Consider the following 15,730-nt stretch of genomic DNA (forward strand, 5'->3'; position numbering starts at 1 on the left):
CGATAATTTTTTCCCAATGTTTTCTCCGTGGTAGAATCGGCACATGGAAGGGAACATCACAATCTACAATCACATCATCAAAGTTGGCCATCGTGAAGCCCTCTTTCTCATGCCGTTATGCACCGCGAGCACAAATGCTGAATCTAGTCCCACCAGCGACTCAGCACACGTACTCCAGCCACCGCCAATTTTCCAGTCCACGGTCCAAAACGCCAAAGACGTGTACCGCCCGGCCGCAGCGGGTTCCCGAGCGGCGGGACAGGTGTCCCCGCGCTCCTTTCGTCAGCCGTCCGATCGACGGCCACCCCCACGCCTCGCGGCGCATCGGACGGCTCCCGCGCCCCGCTCCGCTCCGCTCCGCTCCTGGTGATCCTGTCGCCTACCTCTCGCCCACATCCTTATACGGTGCCAGCGCTTGTCGGGCTGTGGGGCTTTGGCTCTGACACATCGGAGCGGCGAGCGCGATGGCGGCGGTGGCCGGAGCCGGGAGGGCGAGGGGGGCGAGCCTGGCGGCGGCCGTGCGGGCCGTCGCGGCGACGGCGCGCCCGGCGTCGAGCGCCGCTGCCGCGGCGGGGGTGAGCGTGGCGGCGGTCGTCCTCGAGGGGAATGACACGCCATTCGGGTCGGTCGGGTGGTGGGCGTACGCCGGCATCTCCTGCTTCCTGGTGCTCTTCGCCGGGATCATGTCGGGGCTCACCCTCGGGCTCATGTCGCTCGGCCTCGTCGAGCTCGAGATCCTCCAGCGCAGCGGCACCGACTCCGAGAAGGCGCAGGCTGGTCCGATCCGAACCCCTAACGTTTTCCTCGCCGTCCCCTCGTTGTGCTCGATCTGTTTTCCGTTTAAGGAGTGATGATTTTACGAGGTATCGCGGTACGTTACATTTTGGGGATTGTGGGTATCGTTACTGAATGGTTGAAAATTGTGGTTTATACGCTGCCGTTTATGTTACGAATCGGAAGGATTTAAGGGCTCCGACCATGTCTGCTCATGTGCTAAACCATCTGCTAGTAAAATTTCCGGTTCTGGCAGTTAAAAAATTCGTCACTAATGATGACATGTTTCTAAAAGTGTTGTGGAAGGGAAGTTGGACTAACTAAAAGGTAGTGAGGAATTGGGGAAATGGGAAAAGGGGGTGTGGATGGGATTTGGCTTTTTGTAGGACTCACATCTTACGTGGGCAGATATGAAATGATCAGAGGATACTTTAGTCAACTGGGAGTTGGAAGTATTATGCAGTAGATATACTATAAAGATGTAATCTAGTGCTTCTTTGATCTGTCACATTTGTTTACAGGGTTGTCATGCAACTATGGCTGCTGTAACTTTTGGTGTTTTTGTTTATCCTTCTGATATGCTGTAAATTGACATAATCTGTCACGAGACATTACAGAACCTCAGACCTTCAGGTGGTAGGAATTTTCACTTGAAACGCCAAAGTGGCGATACTGCCTATCTCGTGTTACTCTTAACTGTCACCTCTTTCAGCAGGTTTCATTTAATGTGTGCCTCTACACTGATGCTACTATCACTTTTCTTCTTTTGAAAATCTGTAATTTAATAATCGGGTTTTGTCACTGTTCGTGTTTTAGTTACTTGTGTGTTTTGCTTGCTGCAGCTACTATCCTTCCAGTTGTTCAAAAGCAGCACCAACTTCTTGTCACCCTGCTACTGTGTAATGCTGTTGCCATGGAGGTACATAATTTGTTGCATTTTTTAACGATTTATCACACTATATTGCACTGTCATCAGTACATTTGTGCAAACATATTGCCTCTCTTCCAAGTTTCTAACTAGGATTCTGATGATCATATACTGGTAAACATGTTAAGATATGGTCTAGTGCAGACAAACGAATCGACAGAGAGAACTTCAATACACCACTTTTCTATCTGAACACATAAATGAGTTTAAAGACAGAGGTGTTGAGCTGAATAATATTATGCTACAGATACCCAGTGATTCCGATCTGCAACTTGGGTGCTCATCAGAATCTGCACACCATTTTACTTTAGTTGTACTATTAAAATTGCGGAGAAGAGGCTTTAGTTCTATGTTAATGCCTTGAAGAAAGTTTGGATGAGATTGACTGTCGTGCTTATTGCATCCTCTGTAGATTTATTCACGAAGTGGACCGTGCTATTGTATTTTTCATTTGCGATAGGATTGATATGCAACTGTCTATATTTCATTTTACGTGATTTTGCAAATTGGAAGTGCATGCTATGAGATAAAACATGCAGTAAGCACAATATAACTGGAGTGTTGACTGCTAAGTGGATTCATAACTCATAAGTCATACCATGTTGTCATATGCATCCTTGTCCTAGGTATATTGTTTTTCAGCTATGCACAAAGGATCTTCTGCATTCATTGTTTCACATTTGCAAACCTTATTACGTAGTTCTTTCTCCTAGTACAGTTGACATGAATGTGCACTACTTGTTCCCACCATCCGCTTTATTCAGAATCATACATCCATTGGTAAATAGAGAATGCATTCTCTGGTACCTTTTGCACAATGCTTTGTTTTAGCCAGTAATTTTTTTCATTTGTGCTCGTGGCCTTTGCAGGCTCTTCCTATATTCCTTGACAGGATTTTTCATCCTGTTGTCGCTGTTGTCTTGTCAGTAACATTTGTTCTTGCTTTTGGAGAGGTACTGCTTTCCAAACATTGTTATTATTTCGTGTTATTAATTCCTCTACAATGCCAGGTATGGTCTAATTAATTTCCTATTTTGGCACCAGGTTATACCACAAGCAATCTGTACTAGGTATGGGTTGGCGGTGGGTGCTAACTTTGTATGGCTTGTACGTATCCTCATGATCATGTGCTATCCTATTGCATACCCTATTGGGAAGGTAAAGAAATTTATATGTCCTTTTCAAGTTTGGTGCCTATGAGTTAATTGCATAGAATCTATGGTTTGGAAATCCCATGAATTAGATTATTACAAGGCTTATGCTCAATTTAGTGGCACAATTGATGGGCAGATTGGTATTTGGATTGCACTATCCTAATTGGAGATTCTGATAGTTAATGTGCAAGTTATTTCTAGTTTTTATGCTTTAGCCCTTGTAGCTCTGTATGTTTGTATGCTTCACAAATATTTAGCCCTGCAACAATTAATTTTATTAATTATTCCCTGTCATATGTTGAAACTTGAAAGCAGTGCTGCTAGATGTATCGAGAAGAACAGCTACTAGTGATTGTAAATATGGTTAATAGTTGGAATCCCATCATGCATCTGGCTACAGAAACTAGTAAAAGCATTGGAATTTAAGGGTTTAGTTTTGGTTCTGTGTTAAGTACATTGCAATTGATGGATTCAAAAGGGTACTTTTATTTCGGATTTTTTAGATATTTGTCCAGATTCTGAAGTCCTCATGTGTTCTTGGGATCGATTCAGTGGTCTTATTTCTTGTTTTTAATCGAAAATTGATATTGGTTCTTCATGAGTGACTTAACTTTTGTGGAACACCAACGATCTTCTGTGTGTTAACATTTAAGATTAAATTATCAATGAAATAACTCCTCTGATAAGGTCTAAGCTGATCACATTGGAACTCACTTATGCGCGGGGATATATATATATATATATATATATATATATATATATATATATATATATATTGGTTGCCATTTTTTCCTGATAAGCCTGTCTTGAATAGCACAGTTTATGAAAATGCTAGCAGGCGATATGTCGGTGAGTCAGTAATTGGGTCCAATTGGAGTCCAAGTTGGGTTCAGATTAGAGTCCAGCTACAATTGTAATCAAGCAGTATTTGTAAAGGTGTGAGGGTTCTGGCACTGCTATGGTACAACACACGATTATTGCTATAGACTCCAACAAGCCCTCGCAGATTGACCCTTTGGTACATTCCATTGAGGATTTATGTCTGACACATCATATGAGCTTAGAGTAGGTTAATCAATGTCCTTCGTTGTAGTTGTATTGAAGCTTCTATTCACATGAGCAATGCATGATTACCGAATGTATCGTTTAAAGTTCCTGTGAGCATTTAATGCCCTATACTACAATTCAGTCCAGAATTTTGATGCAGTTTTGACATGTTGATGGGATCATGGGAGTTTGATTTCTTGCAGATTCGTATTTTCTTAGTATTTAGTAAAAACTAACTTGATTACAAATCTACAATAGGTATGCAAATTTTTGAACTGGAAAATAGTATGTGAATTTTGTGTTGTTGTGTTCTATTCTTTTTCTTATGAGTTTGAATTGTAGTTGATCTGATTTTTAAAGGGGTTATTGAAGTATTTGAAACTTTGATGTTATCCCAGCTCCTAGACTGCGCTCTTGGGCATAATGAATCTGCACTCTTTAGGCGAGCTCAACTGAAAGCTCTTGTTTCTATACACAGCAAAGAGGTACATGATATTAACATGTAACTTTTTACGAAGTTCACACTTTCTATCTAAGATTCTCTCATTTAAATGCTTATACCCTGGCAGGCTGGTAAGGGTGGGGAGCTTACCCACGATGAGACTACAATCATAAGTGGAGCTTTGGACTTGACTGAAAAGGTGCACATCATGTTTATAATTTGTCTTCTATTTCTATATGTAATGCGTAAGCATAATCTGAAGGCGACATTGGTAACTGGAATTCAAATAAACTTGGTGCAAAGTTAGATGTTGCTTGACTTACTATTTTCTATATGTGACTAGTGCCTGCCTTTTTTGGCTTTTGGGGGAGAATAAAAGAAACTGAGCTACGATTCTTGTCTTTAGTCTCTTAACATTTGATGATGTGCTTGTATCTCCAATGATCTTGCCTGTAGAGGACTTTGATCTATTTCATGCTTTATAGCTCTCTTCGTATTTTTGATAAGTTATTTTGGGCGATTCTACCAGAATCGCCCCCCTCCCCAGCTTCTCCCAGAATCGCCACTCCATATGTTTTTTACAATCCTAGCTAATTAGACCTTAACTAGATAGGATTGTAAAAAAAATATGGAGTGGCGATTCTGGGAGAAGCTGGGGAGGGGGGCGATTCTGGGAGAATCGCCGAAAAGAACTGGCCCTTATGGGCTTGTAGCTTCAGAAAACATGTTACTCTTGAGAAGTATTTTATATCTTTTTCACAAGTCTTGAGCAATCCTCTGTGTTGTATTCAGAACTAGGTGCCTCATTTTCATTGCAACTCTTTGAAAGAAACAAAGTGAATGGTGATTTCGATTTAACAGAACAGTGCTGACAGAGAACGGCTTGATTATACTTAGAATGAGAAAGCATGAATTATTGTAACTTCACTTGGCAGAAATCTTATTATATCTGTGTGTGCAGACTGCTCAAGAAGCTATGACACCTATCGAATCAACTTTCTCACTAGACGTGGACTCCAAATTGGATTGGTAAAAATAACAGTCCCACTTAGTACACCAGAACTTTTGCTCATTTTATCAGTTATTGTTCATGCTATATTTTTATTATATTCCATTTTGTTATTCTTTGCTTTCCTTGTACTTTCTTGTTTTTGTTGTCCTTTTTGTGGAGTTTTGCCATTGTGTATATAATCTTGGTTTTGGTGATCGGGTGCTGCCATGTGTTGATGATGTGCACACCAATTCCAATGAACAAAGTTAGTATGCCACACATTAGATCCAGATTCACTTAGTGCTCATTTGCTTCACCTGAAAGGTTGCAGTAAGCAGTTTACAATATCTGGTTGTCATTCTGTACTTCCCCTCCTAGTCGTAAGGTTCAAGTCCATCCTATAACTCCTGATTCTTCTATCTATTTGTGGGCCTGAAGTTAGATGACACAATCTTTTGTATTCTGCATAACACGTGTAATTTAGGCTTCATGATGATGCAACTCTGCGCCTTCATAATGATAGTTGACTTAGGAACAACAAATTTTGTTTAATCATTAATGAAAATAGTGATATGTCCAGAACACTATGTTATGGAATTTTTTCCAGACATACTTATTTTACTTGCAGCAGTTTTTGTAAGGCACATTGCCAATCTTCTTTACTTGCATTTGCAGGGAAGCAATTGGTAAAATTCTTGCCCGGGGCCACAGCCGTGTGCCCGTGTACTCAGGAAACCCTAGAAATGTTATTGGCCTCCTGTTGGTAAGTGCCAATTATGCCATGAAGTATTAGAGTGATTTGTCGTGTATGTTCTTCACTAACTCAACCATTTTGAATTTAACTAGGTGAAAAGTCTTCTGACAGTTCGTGCTGAAACAGAGACACCAGTTAGTGCGGTTTCCATTCGAAGGATTCCGAGGTATACACCTTTTGTATTATATACTTCAGATTTTTTTGGTTTCTGTGTGTGATACAATTGGTCTAGCAGTTGAAGTACAATTGTTCCAGCAGTTTAACTATCTCCTTTGGTGTACGATACCTCTAAGATAATCTGAGAAATCATTGATCAATATTTACCTTTTCAGGGTTCCGGCGGACATGCCTTTGTATGACATATTGAACGAGTTTCAGAAAGGGAGTAGCCATATGGCTGCTGTTGTGAAGGCTAGACCAAAGAATCCTCCAGCCGACACAACTGAACCAAACATGGAAGCAGCTGGGGCAACACAGCTGACTGCACCCTTACTATCCAATGCTGAAGAAAGGGCGGAAAGTGTGGTTGTCGACATTGAAGCACCGCATAGCAGGCAGACTAATGGAAACAAACACCACTCTGTGCAGCAAAACGATAAGCCATCGAATGGAGTGGGTCGGTCATCAGAGGACATAGAGGAAGGCGAGGTCATTGGTATCATCACACTTGAAGATGTATTTGAAGAACTCTTGCAGGTAAGCTGTAAGCTGGCTAATTTGTTCTTTGGAATGTATCATTGTTTTGTTTTTCTGCTGTATCGTGGACGATCGAATATGTGGTTTATTAGTACAAAAAACACAATCTGAATCCAGTATATTGAACGTATGCACCCGAACATTTCATTGTTTTACTCTTGCGTTTTCTGTTGTAGATGTTGTACTGGAAAGCAGGGAGATATAGTATCATGTGACAGTTTTGGTAAATTGTGAGATGATCTAGGAACCATGTCTATCATAATTAATTGATTTTGTAGTCAACACTTGAAGTGCACTTTCATTTTGGCTTGCAACAACCAATCTATGGTATAGCTCTTGTCATTTTTCCTCAGGAAAACGGATACTATTTTCAAGATAAGTTACATGATTCAGTTTAATCATCTAAAATATTTGATGATTTTGGGAATCTCTTTCAAGTTATCACGGCTTCTGTTTATGTACCTTCTGAACTATTGTATTCGTTGTGTATAGCCAAACACTGACAATCATTTGTATTGGTCCTAGATAATTTATACTGAAACATGGGGATTGGGCAACACAAAGTGTTCCACCTATTGGCAAACAGAGTTTAAGAGTGTCTGACAGGAAACATAGAGCATGGATATTTACCTGTATGATTTGGATCAGGAAAAGACAAAACCAAACAGATTTGTTACCTCATCTTCTTGACTCAATATTACGAGTAAAGTCTTTTCGTGACAAGCGGGAAAACCCCGGCCCTCTGCATCACGATGATGCACACATCCCTATTATTATGAGTTACTACCCCTAGATGATTATAAAGTACAACAGCACCCACACACCCCACTGTTTCAGCTAGAATAAGCACGACCAACACTCAACCATGACCAAACTAAGACTCCCATGGTCAGTCGGGCCAATTCATTTGCCCCGGCTCAAGGGAAAAACCCTCTAGAGGATTATGTTGTCTGTAGACACTAGACAGTTCTGTCATGCATATACTCTGCCTCTTGACCATCTACTTATACACAGATTGCTTGGTCTGATTGATTGAATCTTATCAAATTTCTGGAGGTTGCTTCATTCGCTATTTAGCAAAAAAAAAATCCTAGCCTTTGTTATTTGAAATCTATCCTAAGACGATAATCATCCCAATTGGAGGCATTTATGCAGTTCGTAATTTTGATTCAAACATCTTTTGAATCTCTCACCGTTTTGAGTTTTCTGATTTTGCAGGAAGAGATAGTGGATGAAACCGACGAATATGTTGATGTTCATAAAAGGTATTGTCTCATCTTTAGAGGAACTGCTTGCTACAAGCTGCATTCTTCAACTTCTGCTGAGTATATTATATGCACAAAAATGAATTATATTCCTTACAGGATCCGGGTAGCTGCTGCTGCTGCCGCGTCATCAGTTGCAAGGGCTCCATCAGTTAGAAGATTAACTGCTCAAAAGGCTTCCGTAAGTGCCATTTTTTACTTACCATGTGTGGAAGTGTTGATGGGGGTCCTCTCCTCCCTTCTCAATCTACTCTCATTTAGATATTAGTACATGTGCCTTTAAACAAATCCTGATACTAGTACATGGTAAAATATTATTACGTGTAGGAAACTGGTTGAAATATGATTATATGTGCATTTTAACAACAGAAGTACTAAAACGGTATACTTATGAAATAAGAGATGACTATAATCTTGGTCTTCTTGTGCAGTCTTTGATCAATTTTCTTTTGTACAATATGCACCATCCCCATTCTAAACAGCCTCGGAATTGGTCAAGGGGCTAAAGCAGACAGTTTTGGTGTTTAAGGTCTGTTTCAGACGGTTTTTAAGTTTAGGACCAAAGGTGGAGTCGAGGCAAAGTTCAATGCCCAAAGTGGATCCTTTGTCTTTTCGTTGTTTTCACTTTCGAGTTCAGTTTCCTATAGGCTTCTAGCTAGCATCTGAGTTGTGGCGATTCTTTAGGCCCTGTTCGTTTAATCCCCTCGCCACAGGGATTGAATGGGGATTGGGGAGTTTTGAGGGGTTTTTTGACTTGCAAGGGATTTAATCCCCTTCAATCCCTTTCAAACCTCTCCAAACCCTGCCAAACCGAACAAGGCCTTAGGAGTCTACCTCTACAAAATACTGCATCTTCTAAAAGTAAATTATAGCATACAAAGTTAAATTTGATATATAAATTTCTGTTGGCAGTGTTAATCTTCTTCCATTCTTTACCCATATGCTCGTTGGGCATTCTTTTCCTGGTTACACTGAATGTTTGGTGAAAGTTATTTCGTAAGCTTTTGTTATATATGAACTGTTAAGTTGGAATTGCCAAATTTCTGTAGAAGTCAGTCTTACTCGAACTTATATTGTTGCACATAAAACACATTCTTTGCTAAATAGACTGCAATTTAGTCTTATCTTTATAAAAAATATATAACCGTTAGTCTTGCTTCTATGATAATTGCTATTTTTTTTGAACCTTCAAAGACAGTAGGGAAGGTTCCTACTGACATGTATTAACTCATGAATCACAATCCACAATTACATGATGGTGTCTCACCCTATTCCTTCTCTCGATAACTATTCCGATGGTCCATCTTATGCGAAGGTCAAAAGATGTTAAATTCGCTTTCATTGCAGGGAGCGCAGAGCCGGCAAGGGCAGGCTGGACAGCCTGCTGGAATTTTGAAAAAGCCTGCTACTGAAGGTGATTCAAACCCATCAAAACAGGTGAACCTTGTCGAACCTCTGCTGGAAAATAGGAGGTAATTGTAGATGTCTCGCATAAATAGAGCGACGGGACGCATGGAAGCATGTTGTGATGTTGCTATATCCAGTGAGAGTAAATACGAGTTTGCTCGCTGTAAATTTCCACAGTAGCAATTTGAACCTTGTCATGAATGTCACTATGTCAGCGTTGAGATTCATCACTGGGACGGTAGCAACTACTGACATTTGGGAATCATAGACTTGGAACTAGTTCAAATGATAAATTAGATGTGTCCGCAAACTTTCTGAATGTCAAAGCACGTGGAATATTATAAGGTGGAATGCCTACACGGTGTGCCTGACTTCAAATCGACTATTGGCGTAGTCAACAAAATCCCGGCTCATGTACGAGCATTCGACAACATTTTGTTAGCATCAGTTTTTTTTTAAATGGAGTATATGTTTCTCTTTCAAGTGAGCTACTGTTGAATTTTATTTTGGCACTGGAGAGAATATTGCGTGCGATTTTCGTGCTTGTTGGAAAATACGAGCGGTCCGAGTGGAAGTGAAGTCCAGACCGACATGGCCTTGCGTATGCCAAGGCTTCCACCACCCCTTTCCGGATAAAACAACGTTTGTCTTCCTACGCTGCGTAGGTTACGTGTGCTCTACTCTTCCTATATCTCGATCCTTCCTTCCACTCTGGTCTCTTTCTAAGAAAAGAATGAACTTGGCTGCCAAGATACCTGCACAACTAAAGCGCGTCGGGTTTCCATCCGACTCAGTTCCGGGCCTCGCCTTACATATACGCTACCACAATCCACGAAACGGCAGCCGAGCAATCGAGCACAAGGATGCGCTGACGAACCCGGCCGATCGACCCCCCGACCAGCGGCGCCCCCGACGCGCGCGCCTCCGTACGTGGCAGAGATGACGATGTCCGGGCGGTACGTCGCGGCCACGGGCGCCCTCATGGCGTGCGGCCACTGCGGCGGCCTCCGACGCGTCAGGATGGAGGGCGAGTTCGTCTCCTGCGACTCGTGCGGAAAGGTCCTGCAGCAGCGGGGCCGGAAGCAGCGCGCCGTGGAGGTGGAGGCTCGGCGGCGGCGGCGCTGGTTGGGGGGCAGGAAGAGACGGGACGGCCGCGCGGCGGCCGGTGGCGGAGGCATGGTCGTCGGACGGGAGGCATCTGATGCCGAGTCCGACACTGGTTGTGTTTGTTTCGTGGAATCGTCGTCGTAGTGATTGCGTCCTCCTCAACTGATGTTTTAGAGCAGTTTGTGGATTCTGGGCTAGACAGCGTCACTGAACAAGATATCGATGATAATGCTGGGAAAGTTGCAATTTATAGCCTGTTTGGCTGAATTTAATCCTTGGAGGACAGCCAGACAGGTGGGAGTAGATTAGCGTGTGAGTTTTGGTGGGTGCACTGCCTACCTAACCTTTCACTTGTTATAGGCAGGGGCCTCTTGTAAACATCTTTGCTATATTTTTTTTTGACAAAAATGATGTCTTTGTTATCTATGGTCATTAGGACATCTCCAACGGCAACTAGCAAATTTTCTCTCACATCCATCCGTGGTCAGGGGGACCAGTCCACGAACACGGATGCGGGAGGAGGACATCCAGTGCTAGCCTCATACATTTCAAACTTTTTTTATCAAACCGGATGAAATTCATGCAAACATGCCCGGATTTCATACAAACATGACGGATTTCATACAAATACAGCGGATTTCATTACATTTAGAAAAAAAGATCCACCCCTAAACCTATCCTACGGCGTCGGCGCCCGATGTCCAAGTCCGTGTCCTCCTTCATCCGTCGTCTCTGTGAGCACGGACAATAAGACCGATGAAGTGAAGTGCGGTCTTCGGCGAGGAAGAGTAGAACATGGGAGACAGACCTACCCATATGGGACACAAGGCACTGCCGCCTCCCGTTGCCTACTCATCCTTGGAGGAGTTTGCGACCTGTCCGTCGCCAGTGGACATGAGTTATATATAGTGAAGTGGAGTTAGCATTATAAGATGAGACACCCAAACATTTTTACAAGCGATGGAAATGCAGCCAAGGTTTACTGTAGTTGAACGAAACCATCACCGATGGAAGAACGGCTAAAAATGATGATAAGAGCATAGAGATAATGCAACGGTGGAGTCGAGGTAGAGTTGAGAAGCTGATAAAAGAGAATACACAAATCTCCTTCATAAATAAAATAAATTCATACTTATACTCAAGTAGTAATGGCGGCAATGGTAAAAGATGCACGCACTAACAGTTATGGTCTGCTAGACTGTTACTCCTTCTATCTTATAATGTAAGACGTTTTTTGACACTACATTAATGTAAAAAAAGTCCTATATTATGGGACAGAGGGAGTAGTACTTAACTATCTGCTAGACTGTCAGTACTTAACAACTTATGCCTACTGAAGTAGCAGCAACATGGGAGATTTGTTTAGAGCCATCTCGGCATCGCCGCCCTTGCCTTACTGAACTTAGCAGCGGGCTTCTCTTCTCCTTGGTTTACTTCGTGGTTTTGCTGAGTGATATTGGCCAAGTGCTTGCGAGATGTGCTCTGTTGGTGATCACCATTATTATTATTATTATTATTATTATTATTATTATTATTATTATTATTATTATTATTATGTCTGTGTATAATATACTAAATTTAGGTGTGCAATTTGAATTTTGAGCTTGCAGAGCACCAACGGTCTGTCTAATTCTGCTGAACTCGAAACTTGTGTGAGATGTGAGGAATGGCCATAATCTCATTTATCATTTTTTTGTTATCTACTTCCCTGCACCGAATTATATACCCGCTTGAGCTTCTAAGTATTATAGAGAAAGTTACCCTACGTCTGTCACCTGAATGAATTCACGTCAAAAAATTGAATTATCGATGCAACTCTGTGTTTAGATAGGTAGAATCTGCTGTTGCTCTCCAGTTGCAACGGACAGGCACATTTACTAAAGAAGCTATTGCTTCTTATGGTACGTTGCGGAAACTGCCCTCAAAATTGCAAAATATTACTTAAATGCTATTAAGTGATAAAAAAAGTTTCACACAGGGGAATCCCTCGTCTGAGCCTACACATGCATTAGGGGCCTCCTATACCGCGCTCTGCGCGCTGGCCTGTTTCTAAAATTTCCTTTTTCCTTTTTTATTTTTCTTTTCCGTTTAGTTTTTCCCACTTTAAATAATGAGACTTTTGAAATAGAATGTTTAATAATTCATAAAATGTTTGCGATTTTATAAAAAAAATTGCATACTAAAAATGGTTGAAAATTTTAAAACAAATGTTTGGGAAATTGAAAAATGTTAATGAAATTGAAAAAAATCACCAATTCAAAAAAAAACATGAATGGAAAAATATCCTAAAAATTCAAATTGTCATGACTTACAAAATATTTTATTCATTCACAAAATGTTTGATGATTCAAAAAATGATCATGCATTTCAAAAAATGTTCATGAATTTTAAAAATTGCTCTATCAATTTTCAAAACAATGTTCGTCTATTCTAGAAATGTTCGCCGATTCAAGAAAATTGTTAAAAACAATGCTCATTTTTTTAAATGTTTGTGAGTAGTATAAAATGTTCATGAATTCAGAAAATGTTCTTGATTTTAGAAAATGTTTGAATATTTGTTAAAGTGTTCATGAATTTAAAAAATGTTCATGATTTCAAATATGTTCGCTAGTTAAAAAAAATTATTCACAAGTTCACAAAATTGAGAGTGATAGTGTATCTCGGTGATGCAACAAAATGTGATCATGGCCATTGGAGGTTATGATTTTTTTTCTTCCGTTGCAACGCACGGGCCCTTTTGCTAGTATTACCATCTTAATATCGAAAACTATTGCATGAATCAAACATATCATATTCAGCGATCTATATGAAAGTTTTTATTATATCCCCCTTGAATACCTATCATTTATGGACTAGTCTTATAAACCGTGCAAATTGCCATTACTATTTTATACCCTCAAGATTTAAGTGGAGCATGAGAGTGCAACTATTTCTATAAAATATAACCACCGCCGTGCTCTAAAATATATAAGTGAAGCACTAGAGCAACTGACTAGCTTAAAAGATATAAGTGAAGCACATAGAGTATTCTGAAAATCACAAATAAATGTGTGTCCCTCTCAAAAGGTGTGTCCAGCAAACAATGGTTGTGGAAAACTAAAAGCAAACAAAGCAAAAAAACTACTATAGTGCAAGACGCTCCAAGTAAAACTCATATCATGTGTTGAATAAAAATGTAGTTCCCAGTAACATACCGATAGATTGTAGATGAAAGAGGGAACGCCATCCGGGGCATCCCCAAGCTTAAACGCTTGAGTCCTCCTTGAATATTATCTTGGGGTGCCTTGACCATCCCCAAGCTTAGGGTCTAGCCACTCCTTACTCCTTCATCCATCGTGATTTCACCCAAAACTTGAAAACTTCAGCACAAAAACTCAAAAGAAATCTCATGAGATCCGTTAGTATAATAGGCAAATCATAAATTTTAGTTACTGTTATCAACCCATTCATATTTTAATCTTGGATAATACCTATTATATTCCAACTTATCCATGACTTATACCCCCCGATATAATCCATAGCATCATCAAAACAAGTGAACTGCGCAATAAAAATGGTAGCTGTCTAAAACAGAACAGTCTATATATAATGATCTAAACAAATACCATACTTCTAGAACTCTAACAATTCTGAAAAATTAGGACAGCGTGGGAAATTTGAATATCAATCATGTCTTATGTTTCAGTGAATTTTAATACTTCCTAGACTGAGAGCAAAAGTTTCTATTTTTTTCCACAGAATCAGTCAACTATCATCCAAATCATCCCAAAGACTTTACCTGGCACAAACACTAATTAAAACATAAAAACACAATCATAATAGTAGCCATAATTGTGTTAACGCACCAAAACGGAAAGTAAGAGAATTTTTAAGATAACTATTGTGTTGCCTCCCAACAAGTGCTATTATTTTATGCCTCTAGCTAGGCGTAAGGCATTGTTTCAAGTATCATCATCTTCGGATTCAACTCCTCAATTATGCATCCACTCTTCCTAGGAGCCTTAGCATACATGTTTTTAATAATCACACTCCTAGGACAAAGTTGAGGAATTTATTTTCATAAATAGGTTCCTTTATCAAATCAATGAAATTGGGGTGCACACTAATCATTTTAAGATCCTCACTTTCGTTACTAGATGTGGCACCTTTATTCTTAGGAACATAAATAAGCTTGGGATTCTTATTCTTATTAAGAGGAGTTCTTTCTATAGATTTAAAGAAAGAAAAAGCGGATCCAAAATTAGTAATGACTTCTTCCAACTTATCGATTCTAGAAGGACTTTGCTCTTTCTCTCGTTAATTATTGATTCCTTCTCTTTTAGCATCTTTAATGTAGTTCCTACCTTGGAGCCAAATTGAGTAATATGATTATGGACCTTCTTGTCTAGATTTTCAATATTTTCAATAGTAGGCCTTTAATTTTGAATAGCTTCTAGCCTTTGCATCACATGTTCCAAAGTTAATGTCGTTTATATAATAGTGATAGGTAGTGATCCTACTATGGCCCAGTTCTTTTGCAAAATTCTCCTAGAATTTGACCCCTACCCAGATTTTCCCAGAATCTTTGAGCCCCATTTGTTTTACAATCCTTTAGGGTCTAATTAGTTAGGATTGTAAAACAAATGGGGGTCAAAGATTCTATGAAAAGCTAGAGAGGGGCAGATTCTGGGAGAATCCTGCAAAAGAACTGTTGGGTAACGTAGTAATTTCAAAAAAATTCCTACGCACACGCAAGATCATGATGAAGCATAGCAACGAGAGGGGAGAGTGTTGTCTATGTATCCTCGTAAACCGTAAGCGGAAGCGTTATGACAACGCGGTTGATGTAGTCGTACGTCTTCATGATCGACCGATCCTAATACCGAAAGTACGACACGTCCGTGATCTGCACACATTCGGCTCGATGACGTCCCACGAACTCATTATCCAGCAGAGTGTTGAGGGAGAGCTTCGTCAGCACGACGGCGTGATGATGGTGATGATGATGCTACCGGAACAGGGCTTCACCTAAGCACCGCTACGATATGACAGAGGTGGATTATGGTGGAGGGGGCACCGCACATGGCTAAGATATCAATGATCAACTTGTGTGTCTATGGGGTGCCCCCTCCCTCGTATATAAAGGAGTGGAGGAGGGGGAGGGCCGACCCTCCTATGGCGCGCCT

General features: G+C 40.6%; 2 protein-coding genes across 2 annotated transcripts; both read left to right on the forward strand.

Annotated features, from left to right (window-relative positions):
* Positions 1-208: 208 nt before the first annotated feature.
* LOC125516978 (DUF21 domain-containing protein At4g14240-like) lies at positions 209-9,861 on the forward strand. The gene is made up of 13 exons (XM_048682226.1): positions 209-777; positions 1,617-1,693; positions 2,572-2,655; positions 2,747-2,860; positions 4,302-4,388; positions 4,473-4,544; positions 5,307-5,374; positions 6,012-6,099; positions 6,183-6,256; positions 6,423-6,786; positions 8,005-8,051; positions 8,151-8,232; positions 9,399-9,861. The coding sequence occupies exons 1-13, from the start codon at positions 465-467 to the stop codon at positions 9,525-9,527; spliced, it is 1,599 nt and encodes a 532-aa protein (XP_048538183.1). The 5' UTR covers positions 209-464; the 3' UTR covers positions 9,528-9,861.
* A 152-nt stretch (positions 9,862-10,013) lies between these two features.
* LOC125516988 lies at positions 10,014-10,973 on the forward strand. Its single transcript, XM_048682233.1, has one exon. The coding sequence runs from the start codon at positions 10,398-10,400 to the stop codon at positions 10,707-10,709; it is 312 nt and encodes a 103-aa protein (XP_048538190.1). The 5' UTR covers positions 10,014-10,397; the 3' UTR covers positions 10,710-10,973.
* Positions 10,974-15,730: the final 4,757 nt, after the last annotated feature.

The sequence above is a fragment of the Triticum urartu genome, chromosome 1 (assembly GCF_003073215.2).
Source record: "Triticum urartu cultivar G1812 chromosome 1, Tu2.1, whole genome shotgun sequence".
NCBI classification, from domain to species: domain Eukaryota; kingdom Viridiplantae; phylum Streptophyta; class Magnoliopsida; order Poales; family Poaceae; genus Triticum; species Triticum urartu.